At 49.6% G+C, this 15,863-nt stretch overlaps 1 protein-coding gene across 1 annotated transcript in view; it reads left to right on the plus strand.

Moving 5' to 3' along the window:
• TMEM132D (transmembrane protein 132D) overlaps positions 1-15,863 on the plus strand; it is a 603,276-nt gene that overhangs the window by 404,785 nt on the left and 182,628 nt on the right. Inside the window, exon 4 of the mRNA XM_047698327.1 lies at positions 13,862-14,045. Within this exon, the coding sequence (XP_047554283.1) occupies positions 13,862-14,045 (184 nt within the window). The remainder of the gene's footprint in view (positions 1-13,861; positions 14,046-15,863) is intronic.

Genomic DNA, 15,863 nt, shown 5'->3' on the forward strand with positions numbered 1-15,863 from the left:
CTTATTGATTTTGAGGGGGGTTCTCTGCACCTCCTGGATTTTGATGCTTGTTCCCTTTGCCATATTGGGGAAATTCTCTCCAATAATTCTCTCCAATATACCTTCTGCTCCCCTCTCTGTTTCCTCTTCTTCTGGAATCCCAATTATTCTAATGTTGTTTCGTCTTATGGTGTCACTTATCTCTCGAATTCTCCCCTCGTGGTCCAGTAGCTGTTTGTCCCTCTTTTGCTCAGCTTCTTTATTCTCTGTCATTTGGTCTTCTATATCGCTAATTCTTTCTTCTGCCTCATTTATCCTTGCAGTGAGAGCCTCCATTTTTGATTGCACCTCATTAATAGCTTTTTTGATTTCAACTTGGTTAGATTTTAGTTCTTTTATTTCTCCAGAAAGGGCTTTTATATCTCCCGAGAGGGTTGCTTTAATATCTTCCATGCCTTTTTCAAGCCCGGCTAGAACCTTGAGAATCATCATTCTGAACTCTATATCTGACATATTACCAATGTCTGTATTGATTAGGTCCCTAGCCTTTGGTATTGCCTCTTGTTCTTTTTTTTGTTGTGAATTTTTCCGCCTTGTCATTTTGTCCAGATAAGAGTTTATGAAGGAGCAAATAAAATACTAAAAGGGTGGCAACAACCCCAGGAAAATATGCTTTAGCCAAATCAGAAGAGATCCTGAATTGTGAGGGGGGAGAAAGTGGATAAAAAGGGGTTCAGAAAGAAAAAAAAAAACTATTAAAAAAAAGAAAGCCGATAAAGAAAAAATATAAAAAGAGGAAAATATATATATATATTAGATAAACTATTTAAAAAACGTTAAAAAAAACGGTAAAAGTTAAAAAAAATTTAGCAGAAGAAGAGAAAAAGAAAAAAAAATGAAAAAGAAAAAAAAATTAAATTAACTGCAAGGCTAAAAAATCATGGGGAGAAAGCCATGAGTTCCGTGCTTTGCTTTCTTCTCCTCTGGAATTCCGCCGTTCTCCTTGGTAGGTGAACTTGGTCCTGGCTGGGTTTCCCGTAGATCTTCTGGGGGAGGGGCCCGTTGTAGTGATTCTCAAGCGTCTTTGCCCCAGGCGGAGTTGCACCGCCCTTACCCGGGGCCGCGCTGAGTCATCCGCTCGGGTTCGCTTTCGGGAGCTTTTGTTCCCTGAGCGCTTTCCGTAGAGTCCGGAGGACGGGAATAAAGATGGCGGCCTCCCGGTGTCCGGCCCGGAGGAGCCGAGAGCCCGGGGCCCCACTCCTCAGTGCACCCTCAGAGAACAGCGCCAAATGACTCCCGTCACCCTGGCCTCCGGCCGCGCTCCGAGCTGACCGAGCCTGCGACCGGGTCAAGGCAACCCTGAGCTGAGAGTCACTCCTCGGCTCTGTCTCTGCAGCCGGCTTCCCCGTTCTGATACCGGTAAGCTCTGCGACACTGAGACACCCCCGATCCTTCTGCGACCCTGCGGGACCTGAGGCCGCGCTTACCCCGCCTGGGCTTCACCCCAGTTAAGCCTCTGGAGCGATGTCCCTCAGCGGAACAGACTTTTAAAAGTCCTGATTTTGCTCCGTTGCTCCGCCGCTCGCTGGGAGCCGGCCCCTCCCCCCGCGGTCGATCTTCCCGTCGCTTTGGATTCACTTCTCCGCCAGTCCTACCTTGCAGAAAGTGGTTGATTTTCTGTTTCTGGAATTGCTGTTCTTCTTCTCTTCAATCTCCCGTTGGATTTGTAGGTGTTTGCAATCTTTAGATAAGCTATTTAGCTGATCTCCCGCTACCCGAAGTAGTCTCAGCCTGCTACTTCTCCGCCATCTTGACTCCTCCTCCAAAAATTAGTTAAATTTTTAAAAGATGGGTTATTGATTAAGGAGATGAGCCATGAGCATCACTTTTCCTGGCTTTGTTTCCTGTCCCCCAGCAGACCTTTGCACAGATACTGTAGCTACACACCACAAGAGGCATGTATCCCCCGTACTATTAAAATGGTTTCCAGCTGCTTGGAACAAAGGACCAAATGTAATGACTTTTAAAACATTGTGATTTGTGTATCCCAAACAGCAAGAAGATGTACAATCACTAAATGATGCAATGGGGTTTTTGTGTCTTGTTTTCCTGCTGGGCAAACTCACCGTCACAAGATGGCAGCGGCACGTCCAGGCATCACATCAGTATTCCAGGAGCGACGGTAAAGAGCACATGTTCTCTGAAACTGCACCTCTTTTTCAAAGGAAAAACGTTTCCTTGGAAGCCTCATAAAATCAATTTCTGCTTACATCTTGTTGGCCAGAAATATACACATGTTGTAGCTTCCCAGTCATTTGGTTTTTGTTGGGAAGGGGCACTTGAACTTGCCAACTTGAACAAATTGGGCTCTGTTGGCAAGGAGGAAGGGGAGAGTGGATTTTGAGTACATCCAACATTGGCCACAGTCATTGACTCAGCATTTTTTTTGAATACTCATCTACTGAGAATCTAGAACATATGGGGTTCTGTACCGTTGAGTAAAAGGAGCAGTTGAAAAGAAGAAAAGAAGTTAGGGAGGGAGAGATAGTTCCCGCCCCAAAGCATTCTCTCTGTGCTTAGAGAATTACCTATGTAAGTAGATAACTAATCGATCACAACAACGACTTTGGAAGATGGTCAGACCTCTGAGTGTGGTGTGCATGTGGCGCACTGAACAATTCTGGGGGTATCATTCCCAAAGTCAAGGTGGGTCCTCTTTGAAGTGCAGTGCACAGCCTGCACAGATGTCTGAGGCAGCCCTTGCTCTGGTGATGATGACTCAGGGAGATCACGTGCACAAAAATGTAGTTGTGATTGTTGACCATTTTATAGTTGAGAAACCGGAGGCTTCTGGAGATTAGGTGTTGGATAACATAACTGGGGCCACGTCCAGATTCCATCCTGGGTGTCATTCCTGGTGAAGTCCATTGTCTCAAACACTGTGTATCACTGCTGATGGCCGCTGTCTAATCCAGAGTGTATCTGTGATGACCCGGTAGCCTTCCCAGCTATCAGACTCCCAGGGAGTGGCATCAACTTGAAGATCACAGGTACAGCCAATTCTGCTTCTCCCTGATAACAAACATACCCACCTGCTTGTCTGAGAAATTCCAGACCATGAAATACTTCCCCCCGCCGCTTTGTGAGATTTCAGTAAATCACCCGTCGTTCCCGAATCCAAAAAGGCAACATTGACTTAAAGTTTATCTTTAATTATATTTAAGTCACAAGGCTTAACAGAATGTATTGACATTTATACCAAGAAATTAATTGATGTTGTATGAACCTCAACCAGCAAATGAATTCTTCAGCCCCGGACCCTGAGCGCTTGAGGGCTGAAGCGGGATGATGTATGGCTCGTTGGACGTGGTGGGGCTTGTTTGCATGGGAGTTTACCTGCTAAGCCTCCAGAAACAGAATCCTCTCTTTTGTAAGAGGAATCAACTAGATACATATTTGAATTGTGTTTTGTTGCTGAAGAGAACATTGTAGCCTCTCGGCGCTTCTGTTTGTCACGTCAGAGGGGAATCGAGAGGACCATTAGCAGAATTAGCAGTGATTGTCCCTGTCGATTGATAATCCTGTTTGCATTTTCCGATGAATGTAGAGCCTTCTTTCTACCCCAGCAGTTGGGCTGCGTGCTTAAAGAGATGGTGGCCAGATCAAGAGAAATAGTCTTTGCTTATCATTTTTTCCAGGACCCGGTGGATGGCGTTGTGATTGTAGGGGCCCTCAGATGTCTCGTGCAGCTTAGCCGACAGACGTCTGGGGAGGGCAGCCTGATTTTCGGGCTGGAGACAGTCCTGTGGCCTGTGAGCTCTAGCACTCGCCCTTCGATAGGCACGAAAACCGTGTCCAGACACTGAGAATTTCAGTGCAAACTCTTTCTTTGACCTGTGTCTGCCGACGGATCCTACCGATGGGGAGTCTGGTGGAGACCCCCTCTTAGTGCATTCTCTTTGAAGACAGACAAAAACAAAGGGAGTGGCAGATGCACCTCTGAGTTGCCACGGGAGCAGAAGAAAGCTTTTTCCCATTAAAATTCTCCAGGGCTGAGTCTAGGGGCACATGCTGTGCCCGGTACGGTTGTTGGTTGGACTGAGGTGGAGGTGGAAGGAGCCTGTGTGTGGAGCTGGTATTTCAGAGACAGACCTTTGCTTTATCCGTGGAGAGGGGAGAGGGAGATGTGCAGGAGTTAACTGTATGTAATGGGTCTGCTCGCCCCCCTTGCCAGCCCCACTTGACTCTGAGGACGTGTGTCCTGCCCCAGTCCCAGCTCGGCCTCCCCCAGAGACGCGGAGCTGAAGAGAGAGTGACCTGTGTGTGCAGACATGATGTGATCTCAATCTCCAGCCCTCTGCAGCCCCATCGACAGTGCTAATGTGTTGGGGGCATAGGAAATTTTTTGGGTGAAAAACTCCCAAGAAAAGGAACATATACAAAGAACATGACTCTCCATCTCTGAGTATGTTTGGGAAAATGTCGTGAAGTGATGATGCGCGGGTTAACTTTACTCTTTTCCTCCCTGTATGTGTCTGCTGTAGAAGTTTCTACCTCGTGTGTGGGAGACACTCTCAGATGGGGGTTGGGGGGCGTGGGGGCAGCTCCGGGACACGTTCCAGACATTGCACTTTAAATGGGATTTGCTTTTCTTTCCTGTTTCTGCATGAAGACCTTTGGGGCTCCTGATCCCCATCGCACCCCCTCCCCCGCCACCCAAACTCCCTTTTAGTCTGAAATGTTGGAAGCCCTCTTTAAGGGAGGAAGATTTACATTCTATAAAGGTTCATTTAAAGTCAGTCTGAGTAAAAATAAAGACTGCAGTGACATGGTAGAAATCCCTCAAAATGAGGTTTGATTAGGAACTTACCTTTTACCAATGAAGTGTAGGATAGAGAAAAATCAGGGTTTTTCTAACCTTAAATAAGCAACAGTTATCATTAGACTGACGGCTTTATTCTCGGATAAAGGAAATCAGTAGTGACTGGGTGCAAGAGGTCATCTTTCAGGGGAAAAAAAAAAACTCCCTTTTTGGTGGGTTTTGAAAAAGTAATCTAGATTTTCAGGGAATTTTCTCAAAGGTGTATCTTGTGCTTCTGTAAGTATCTTCCCGTGTTTTTGACGCGCCCGACTTGTCATTGTCTTTGTTAATTTTCCCTTTCGAACACTAACAGGTTTGCTTCCTGCCATGTCCTCGTTTGTCAGTCATTTCGTGCCTGAATCAAAGGACCCCAGCAGCGTTCTCCCAGATTCCATTTGCGGATTTTATTAGCTATGACATCTTTTAAAAGATGTGAACTATCCCCACACCATGGATCGTGTGGTATTGGCGTGTTGTCATGTTTTGTATACAGCCGGCAATCCCTGATGGCGTTTGTGACAGACGCTTGCGATACAAATGTTTAATGAGAAGAGATCGTTGCATTATGGGCCCTTCACGTTACAGTACCCTTATTTCAATACAGGAAACCCTGGCATTTATTCCGGGGTCTTCCCTGCCATCAGTGTTTCCGTGGACCCCTTCTTGTTACAGGGGAAGCCAGGCTGTTTGGATCAGCAGCTCTGTGGCTCTGGGGAGCTGTGAGTGCATCTGCAGCGAGTCTGTTTCCTCACAAAGCTGCGGTGGGATGGGGAGCCGGTGGGCATGGTTCTGGGGCCGGAAGACTGTGACCGCCAGCAGGATGGAGCAGAAGCTCATGTGTACACCACGGGCGTCAGCCCCGCACGTTCCCCCACAGCCCACAAGCTCCCGTGTGTCTCTCCTGCAACCCGGTTTCTTTCATTTCTGCCCCCTCCACCCACATCCTCTCTGGTCTGCCTCTGGTCCATTCTCAACCCTCCAACCACAGCGATGTCTTCAAGCTACTGACCTTTGCTGGAAGCGGTTTGGTGGACCCATGTTTAGAACCAAAGGACCCAGGGCTATTTCAGCAGGTGGGGATGTCCCGATGGGCCCCAGGATGCTCTGAGGACAGAGCATCATTCGGGTTTCCAGACAAGGGCAAATTCCTTCGTGGATGGACTCCTTGGCTCCTGGAGCCCCTGATTTGAGACCCCAGCTGTGAACCTCCCCAGGGTGGAGCTCCGTGCTGACACACAGGCTACATGGGCCGCCTTTGTCATCAGAACAAGTTAGAACAAAGCTAAGTTTGCACAGTGGGAAGCATCTAGGGCAGGGTCAGGAATCACTTGACCAGGAAGACGGCAGCCACGTTCCATCCCTTCTGGGGCTGATCGCAGCCTTTCCCGACCTCCACCCATCTGTGGACTGATTTGGAGAGTCCTCCTTCCCCATTCCTGTTGCAAATCCACCCAGCATCCCCTGGTCAGGAACCCCAAACTGGGTGGTCAAAAAGGGGGCGGGCATCATACACATTTCAGGAGAAACTTTCTCACTTTCCCCGGGTGGAAAGAGCACATAATTACTGTCCTCTCCCCTTCTCCCTTCAGAAGCACCCCAGGCCTCGGCCGGTATCCCCATGCCTGTTCTCTCTACCCCTACCTCCATCCCCGTTGACCCGACACTCACACCCTTACCTGGAGGAGGTCAGTGCTGAAAGGAGGGGGTGTAGCCGACAGGAAGAGGGGACATGAGCAGTTCTGAGAAGAGCCCCACCTGGTTCAGAGAGGGACACCCTGGGGGTCTTGGCCACACAGCAGGTCTATGGGCTCTTTAGAGAGCATAGGGCATGGTTTGGCTCTTGCAACACTGGGGTCTGCTCCTGGGACTTAGAGGACAGGGCCAAGAGGACAGGTGTCCTGGGGTGGTGGGGCGTCCCCACCAAGGCATCATTGCCCTTGACCTGACCCTCTCGCGTTCACTAGACGTTTCTGTAGGACTCACCACGCATCTCAAAGAATGTCACTTTTGTTTTCATTTTTTTCCCATTCTGACAATTCATAACTTGGCTTAGTCTATTTTTCCTAGTTCAATTAAGACTCTCTTGTACTTTGTTATTATAGAATAAATCCCATCTGTGAATTCTTGCTCTAATGGCAGCTTGTTTTCCAGGCCATGCGGACACCTGTCTCTTGCATTTTCCTGTTCTTCTTGCACAGAACACTCTCGGATCAACACTGAAATCTTAAATTTCTTCACTTTCAGTGGAAATAAATATTTGACTACCTCATAATGTCATCTACGGAAAATATTCCCAAGCATTTACCCACTGATGAGATAAATGTTCTTTTATTATTTTTAGAGTTTTAAGTTGAGTTGCCATTTCTCTAGTGATAAAAGGCAGACATTGGCAAACTTTTCCTGTAAGGGGTGAGATACTAAATATTTTAGGCTTTGTAGGCCCTATACTTTCCATGCAACATGTCCTTTTTTTCTTTATGAACAAAATTTAGAAACGTAAAAACCCTTTTAGTCCAGGCTCTGTGCACAGACAAACTGTAGTTTGCTGACTCGAAAAGATAACACCACATGTAAGCTAGAACGCCTCACATGGTCTCCCTCTGCCCGACCTTCAGCTGCGTCTCACACCTTAATTCCTGGGGGCTCCAGCCGCCCTGGTTTCCTGTGTTTTCTGCAACACATCCTTTCCCTCCAAGCACAGGACACTGGTATGTGCAGTTCCTGGTTCCTGGGACTCTGAGTTCCTCCCCATCCTCCCTAGGGAGCGTAGTGCAAACCTTGCCTCCCTGAGGGAATCAGCCTTAGCTCCCTGACTACACCAGCGTCCTCGAAAGTCTCACGGTGCGTCTGCTTCTCGTGCTTCTCATCTTTTCTTATAGTTGCCAATTTATGCTGGTTGGTATGATCATTTATTTAGTATTGATTTTCCTCACTAGGCCGTGTGATCCTACAGGAGCAAAGGCCTTAAGCAGTGTGCTCTGCGGGGGGGGGGGGGGGGGCTTGGAAGGAACCTGCTTGATGGCCTTTGCCAGTTTCCATGGTGTGGAGACTCCCAGCACTGCCAGTCTCCAGCTACCAAAATGGCGTCCCTGCACGTGGAGGCGGAAGGAACCCTCATGGGATCTTGATGTTTTAAAGCCGACCTTTGCATGGGTGTCTCCATCCCCCAACACGGTATCCAGCACATAACAGGAACCGGGGGGACCTCCCCGACTGGGTGGGTGAATGAAGGACAGCACGGGAACAAGGAAGCACCAAAGTAAAAGGAGGAAAGGGAGCACGACTGGGTCCGAGCGATGACTTTCCCTTTTTCGTTCCCAGAATAATTCTGGCTACCAGGCCTCGGGAGGATTATGAGGTGGAAATAGAGGGCACGAGGAGACAAATTTATGGTGACAAAAATCTCATTATAAAGTACATACATTAAAGGGATCATGCATATTTTACTTCCTAATGAAAGGTTTTTATTCTGAAAATGCTAATGAAAAAGTTAGGGGAAAAGACGTCAGTGATGCAGAACTTGAATACTGGGATCATGTCTGAAAAGAAACAATTTGTTTGAGTAATATCCTCATTTTAATCTCAAAAATGAGATGTGGAGGAGGGGCGAGGAAGGGAGGCTCCTGCGTTTGGGAGACATCGGGGGACCCAGGTCCAGGTCTGGCGTGGATTTCCAGAGTGCCATGGCGGATGACGGTTGGCTCGCTCTGGAGGCCTCTGAGTGGAGCCAGCAGTGCTGAGGACCCTGAGTGACAGTCCCTTTGTGCCCCAACGCCCGCTCATTCCTCCTTTCTCTTTCGTTGCCAGAATCCCTCACCGAGCACCTATCAGTTGTCTTTGTTGTCCTTCTTGCTTTAAAAACTCTTCAGTTTCCTTAGAAGCAGGTCATGAGGCAAGGACTTGTATGCAAGTAATGTATGAAGAAAGTGTCCCAAGAGAGACTGACAAGAGACCTGGGAAAGGAGAAAGGACAGGGAAGAGCTCAGACATGTGAAGGGTGGCTCCAGCCTGACCCCATGGGGGGGACTCTGGGGTGTGAGGGGTCTCCCCACCCACCCAGCTGGAGGCGAGGTAGCTGGGCTGTCACCTCCAAGCATCACCAGTCTCTGCCTGAGCACGCCCTCCCAGGGACAGAAACCCTCGGCACTTTGATCTCTTTGCACTGTGGGCAAGGTGGTTTGGGAAACTTGAGAAAGAAAGCATCCATGGGAAGTCACAGGTAGACGTGATTAGGAACAGAAGCACTCACATGCCAGAGGTGAGGCGTATAGACACAACGCTGGTGGTGTGAGGAGATAGTCTCTGCCCAGTGGTAGGTGATTGTCCTTCACACGACCTCTAGGGAGCATTCTGAGTTGTCTGGAGCACATCTCCGACTACTTTCCAAGTTCACACTAGCCTTGCCTCCTCCTGGCTTTCCTTTTGTTCCCGGAAATTTTACCCATTTATCTTTGAGCATACCATCTGGAAAAGCCAATTTGGAAACGGAATTTCACTCTGTGCTTTCTCCCTCCCCCCACACCCCACACACCCTACCAGCTTCCCCGCAACACTCACACTCGCCCTGGAAGCCAGTCGCCCATGTGGGCGGTGGCAGAGTGAGGTTCAATCATTGGCATTCTTTTCAAGGACCTACCATAACATGTTGGTTTTCTAATCTGGAAGAAAAAAAATGCAGGTAGCTCTGAAATGCTCAGTTCTAGATGGTTCTCATATGAGCAACCACATCTACCGGGTTTCTTATCCCTCCAATGGATGGTAGGCTCTCCTAGTTGAAGCTCTAGCTTCCACGTTTCTGCTTTGATTTGTAGACACATCATAGGACTAAAAGCATTGGCCGAGGACCCTACAGGCAGCCTGATATCAAAGTACCTTGTTACAGACATGTCCCGGCTTTGGTTGTCCTGAATTTATTAGAGGCATTGGATCCTGAACTCTGTTTCCACTAGGGGATAGGAAGTTGCTCTCCTCTATCTTCATTGCTAATAAGAAAGCCTGTCACCCCCAAGTAAGCGGTAGGGGGGCCATAATCCCATAAGTATCCAGAGTGCCCCTTCTGTATCCACGTCTCCTGCCTCCTGCCCCTGTTAGCTGGGTGAGCCTCGCTGAACCCGGGTTCTCATCTACAAACTGGCAGTTGATCACAGTTATTTACTGTGACACAGTGAGAATTTCATGCAGGCAGGAGACCTAAAAAGCCCTTAAAAACAGTGTTTGGCACATTCAGAGTACTTGATAAAGGCTGGCTGTTGCCTCATCTGGAAAAAGAGGTACAATCTTAAAGTAAGACTTTTGGAAAAAAAAAAAATGATGTCCTTTTTGGCCTTGGGATCTGCTGAGGTGGTCTTGTAGGGCCTCAAGTCTCATCTCCTTCCCTGGGTTCCCGCGCCGTGGCCTTGCGTGGTGGTCTCTGTGCCTGAGAACCTTGTGTGCATTTCCCTTGAATTTCACCAACCCCCGGACTGCGTTGTGTGGTCTGCAGCCATGCTTTTGCCCGTTTGAAGGAAGCCCTTCCAGGTGAAAAGCTGCAGAGCCTGAACCCAAGGCACAAAAACGTCCAGGTAAGGGAAGGCTGTTAAGGAATGGGAAGAGCTCTCTGAACCAGGAAGATGGTCTTCCTCTCTGTAAGGAGGACAGGCTGCAGGAAGGTTCTTACTGGCTGCAAGCTACAGAGAGCAGAGAGGGGGTTTCTTGGCTTGCTGGTGCTGGTAGTGCCCATGCCCAGAAGGCTGGCAAGACCCCAAGTTGGATGGAACCCTGAGCCACTCTGTGCAAACCCTGTCCCACTCAAGAGGACTGCCATCCTAGAGGAAGCTCATACCCGGAGCCCATCCTACTGCTCATTGTTTGACTGGCCTAGACGGCAGGAGATGGAGGAGGCTGGAGGGGTAGGGCTGCACCCAGGGCCATCAGAAGTGGCGTCTGGACACATCAGTCTTCTCTAGCCCCGGGCCTCCCTGGCTGGAATTCTGTTCCTGTCCCTCCTCACTGTGTGCTTATGGGCATCTGGAACCTTCTTCGCAGCTCAACTGTGCCTTCACCTCCCAAACCCGCTAACACCATACATTGTGTTTCTAATACCTTCATATCCAGAATACCTCCCAGAGCACCAAGGTCCACATAATTAAGCCTGTATAAACCTGAATCAGTTGTCCATGGTCCTGAATCTGGATGGCATGGATAGAAAAAGAGACAGGTGGAAGGAAGGAACAAAGGGAGAGAGAGAATCAGTGAGACGGATGCCCGGCCTCACTCTGGAGCAACTGGAAAGCTGTGGGACTGGTGCGTGGTCATTGGTTAATTTATAAAGTGTCCCCCCCACCTCCCTGCAATTCCAGTGCATGGGCGAGGTGGAAACCACGGCTGTCAGCAGACACACTGTATAAACATTTACTTAACCTGCCGTGTCTGTGTCCTCTAACACCATAGATGCCGTTCTGACGAATGCCAGGCGTTTAAACTCTGTGCTAGACACATCTTGGAACAAGTAAGCACAGCCGCTCTTCAGGACCCTTGCAGTTAAATCCATAAACTACAAAGGTGCCATCCTTCGCTTTACAGTAAAACATGGAGAAATGATAAATATTGACAAATAATATGCAAGCTTTCTGGAATCCTGCACACACGAATCATTTGCAAAGAGGTATTAGAGTTCAAATTTCCACTGACCTAAGTCGCACACGATGGGCTGTTCCAAAGCTTGATCCCCAGAATTTACGAAGGAAGTGACCAGGAATGCGCTCCACGGCCCCGCTGTGTCCCAGCCTCCTGGAAGCCCATGCAAGCTGCGGACTTGTTCAAGGAAAACACGCACCGGCACACAGTGTAGGGATCCACAAGCCTGCTCTGGTCCCCAGGTTAAGAATTCCCAATGCAGGGAGCTTCCATCACCACATCAAAGAGAGGAGAGTGAGCTCGAAGGCGACTGTGTTTTCTTACCCATCTTGGCCAGGCAAGGGATCTGTAGGGAAAGAGAAAATAAACTTTAGAGAAAACTTGGCACGATCACCGAAGGAGTAAAACTAGATGAAATAATTTGAGCCCTTTTAAAATTAGAGTTGTTGTTTTTATGGCTGTAGCTCTAGCAGAATGGGAAGAATTTAAATCCATGGAGGGATTGGCAAATGCATTCCTGATAGAGCGAACTCCGTGAGCAAACAAATGGGCCGGGGCAGCACAAAAAGGTCCAGTATTGCAGTGGAGTGAGGACTGCTGGGTTTTGCTGGAGGTGAGGGCACCTCAGCAGACATGGGAGGACAGAGAGCCATGTAGACAATAGGGTCAGGTTTCTGTCGTGTGGGCATGCCTCAGCTGTGGGGTTGAGTTCCTGAACTTAACATTGCCTCCCCTGTTCTGTGAGTCTCCTTCTCCTGGTGACCAGACAGAGAAGGTGGGGCTCAGTATGGCTGAAAGAAGGGTTTGCCGTCTCCTGAACAGGGAGGAGATGCCAGAGTTCTTGCGAGTAACCAGGAAGGTGTGTGCCAGCACCCTGATCTCAGGATTCCTCTACCTGTGGGAACCCCGCATGGAGGCTCCACAGAGACATCGGCCAACTCTTACCACGGCCCCCGATTCTCAGAGTTAAGCTGCGTTCTCTTAGAGGGGCTCTCAGAGAGGGGGGTCCTGTGGGATTTAAACACCAGCTGCCCTGTTCTTCCTGATCCGTGTTCACCGTGCATGGCAACTACCCCTGCTCCATGCCAAAGACGTGCCTGTGCAGAAAGTCAGGCTCTTTGGTCCAGTCAGGGCTCTTTCCTTCCCTGGGACAGTCCCCGATGTCACGCCTTGTTCTTATCCATCCCCACCCCCTGCCCCCGGGACTCCTTTCCTCCTCCTCCTCCTCCTCCTTCTCTTCCCATCCCTCCTCCTCCTCCCTCCCTTCTCCCCACCCCCCCCCCCTTTCATTAGCGCTACCCCTCTCATCCTTTACTTTGAGTAGAAAGCACCCTGGGAGCCCCGCCATCGGTCTCTGAGCCATCGGGTCCCACGGTGTGGTGAACATGTTTCGGGAGCTCTGTGTGCATCAAAGGCCAGACCCCGCGGTCTGGAGCGCCAGACGTCAGCGACCATCCTGCAGTTATGTGACATTTGAATCTTTAGAGACGGATCTGGTACGGGGGAAGCTTGGGCCACTGAGGCTGGGAAAGCGTGTCTCCTAGCTGCCTCCTCTGCTCACCCCCGCCCGTGCGCACCTTCCTCTCGTCCTCCCTCAGGGAGTGGCTGGGCCCCCGTGGGCCTTTTCCCCACATACATTATGGAGGAGCAGACGTCTTGTAAAAGGGGACCCTGAAGAAGCAGAAGCAGAGCCATTTAATTAAACTAACATAAATTGCTACAAAAATCATCCTGATAATCTCACTTGGGTGCATTTCCAGATGCGTGTTTATAGGAAAAACCAGCATGTCCAAAAACTCACCATTGTTACAGCGACTCCTGTCTGCAGGTGACACCTGGGTGCTTCCGCGCTTGCGCACGTGCTTCCGCGCAGGCGTCCTGGGGCTCGCTGTCCCGTCCATGCCTCGCCTCTGTGCCTCTGCAGCTCTGTCTCACCACCGCGCGATAGCAGAGCCACGTCGCCCTCAGACACCTTTAAAATCCCGTGCACCCCATTTGAACCGACTACCGACGATGGCTTTTGGAAGATCTAACACAAGCAGCTTGTAGATCTCGGGGAGTGCGGAAAGAATCCTGATCTCCCAGATGGATAGAGGGGAGGAAAGCATTTAGGAAAGGTAATCAGCACTTTTCATAACCGTCCATAAGCACCTGCTCTGGGGAGCCGAGCAGACCCCAAAACCGGGAGAGATGGTGTCTAAGACCAGACAGTGCCGCAGATCAGGCTGGAAATGGTGTGGGCTTTGTTTTGTTTGTCTTTGATGTTGCGTCTTTGAAAGCTCTTTTCAGGGATGATAGGAACACACACGGACCTCACAGAGACACACGTAGAAATGGCGAGGGTTACCCATTGTCTGCCTGCCACACCTCAGTCACTCAAAGTTGTTCCCCTCTGCTTCTCTCCAGTGTGGATGGAGCCTCCTACGAAGTCATGCAGATCGACGTGGAAATAGAGGAGCCCAGTGACCCACCGGCCACACAGCTTGTCACGTGGCAGGTGGAATATCCAGGGGACATCACGTCCGACTTGGGCATATCCAAGATCTACGTGAGCCACAAGGACGTGATGGGTGTCATACCGCTGGCCATGGTAAGAATGTCCCTGCCTTGCATGGTCCGTACAGAATCCGAGGGAAAGAAGGCTTCACACTGTCACCCAGACTGGGCAGGGACGTGTCAGTGAGCCGAGAACCAGGGTCGGGCGCACCAGAAGCTGAAGTCTGCTACAAAGACTTCAAACAAGGCTACTACAGAGACCACAAAAATACATTGTTTCCAAGTAGTGTTTTCAGAATATTATTTAGAAAGGCATTAAGCTCCAGGGGTTAGAGTTGGACCTTCTGTGATATGAAAATTACTGATCATTTAATAACTGTGTTTCTGTCATACATTGTGGGCTTTAAGGATCTCAGATACACGTACAGCTGCAGAAACCAAAGAGATTATGTTCATGAGTGATGTGGCAGGTGACGTGGCCGACACCTGCCCAGTCCTAAGTCTGCAGCTAGTCCTTACCGTGTAGGAGAGCCAATGTGGCAAGCCGCGTTCTCGGTTCTTAAGATCTACCAATTTCCCAGGGAAGCCATAAATATAGTTCGGATGTGCAACGTCAGCCTAGTCGTGTTGGCAGCTAATTAGAAGCAAAGAAAACACTCTATAGGAAAGCGTTACTATATTCATTCATGGGGCGTCTGTTTACAGCTCGGGAGAGACCGAAGACTGTCGGTCTGCGTGCACGCTCTCTAGGACTTGTGGAACAGGGATGGGCTTTCATCCGTGAAGGGCCGGCCCTTGTTTGTCCTACGGTGCCTGTGGGGAGACCTGTCATCCACATCCCCCGAAAAAAACACGCCGATGCCCCATAGAGCTCTACCTGTCCTCAGGCTCTTCAGCAGCCCCTACGAAGGAATATGCATTTTTTAAATGGGAGTTTTCATGGCACCAGAGCTTGGGCATGTCTATCTGCTGACAATAACGTGAGCTTCTCCTGTTAACGAAAGTACTTTCCTGTCAGAAATGAAGCACGCATTGACCTACCCATTGACTGCCCAGCGTCTACTCTACACCGTCTGTTAGGAAATATCGGCGAGTGTTATTATGGAATGCAGACAGAACCCCGGGAATCAATCTTTCAGTAAGAGGTAGCGTGGACAGTTGCCTGGTGACAGCAAGTTAGTTATTATGTGGCTCATCAGGAGACGGGAAGGGGTTCGGGGTGCTCTGTCGGTAAGGGCTCTGTTAACGGCTTCTTTTATTCGGAAGGCATCGAGCCTCCCCTGGGGCCTCGTTGCACGCGTGACGGTAGCATTCCTTCAGTTAGGCTCTTTGTGAGTGGTTTCTATTAGTGGGGATGGCAAGACCATTTGTCTTGAATAAGGAACTACTTGAATTTGCTCCTTTTCAGTACCTTTGGTCAGATGGGCTGTTCGCAAGGCTCGGAACAGCTTCGGTGGCTTTGCTCGGCATAAGTTAACCTCCTGTTGTTTCCCACACTCAGCATTTCCCCTTGTGGGTCCCTGACACTCCTGACACTTCTCCCAAACCCCACCGGTCTCCATACCCTACGTGAATCCCCACTCCGAAAAGGTGCCCCTCCCTCCTCCGATGGTCTCTGACCATTCTCATCTGACCTTGCCTGTCCAGCTACGATGTAGCGCTGTACGAGTGTGTCAATCTTAGCCAACACCTTGCTGGCCCTTCTACAAATTGGAAATTGCATTCGGTGGAAAGCAAGAGAGTTCCTCAACCGACTCAGTCTACCTTAGCCCAGCCAGTGGGGGCTTAAATACGTCTGTGTTTACCTTTTCACATACAGGGGCTCCTCAGATTGCTGGTGTGATTTTGGTAGGGTGCCCCTGTGCCATCGGAGACCCAGGCTTTAGTTTGAGGGCACAAATTCCATGCTTAT

Source organism: Lutra lutra, chromosome 12, assembly GCF_902655055.1.
Source record: "Lutra lutra chromosome 12, mLutLut1.2, whole genome shotgun sequence".
In the NCBI taxonomy this organism is placed as follows: Eukaryota; Metazoa; Chordata; class Mammalia; order Carnivora; family Mustelidae; genus Lutra; species Lutra lutra.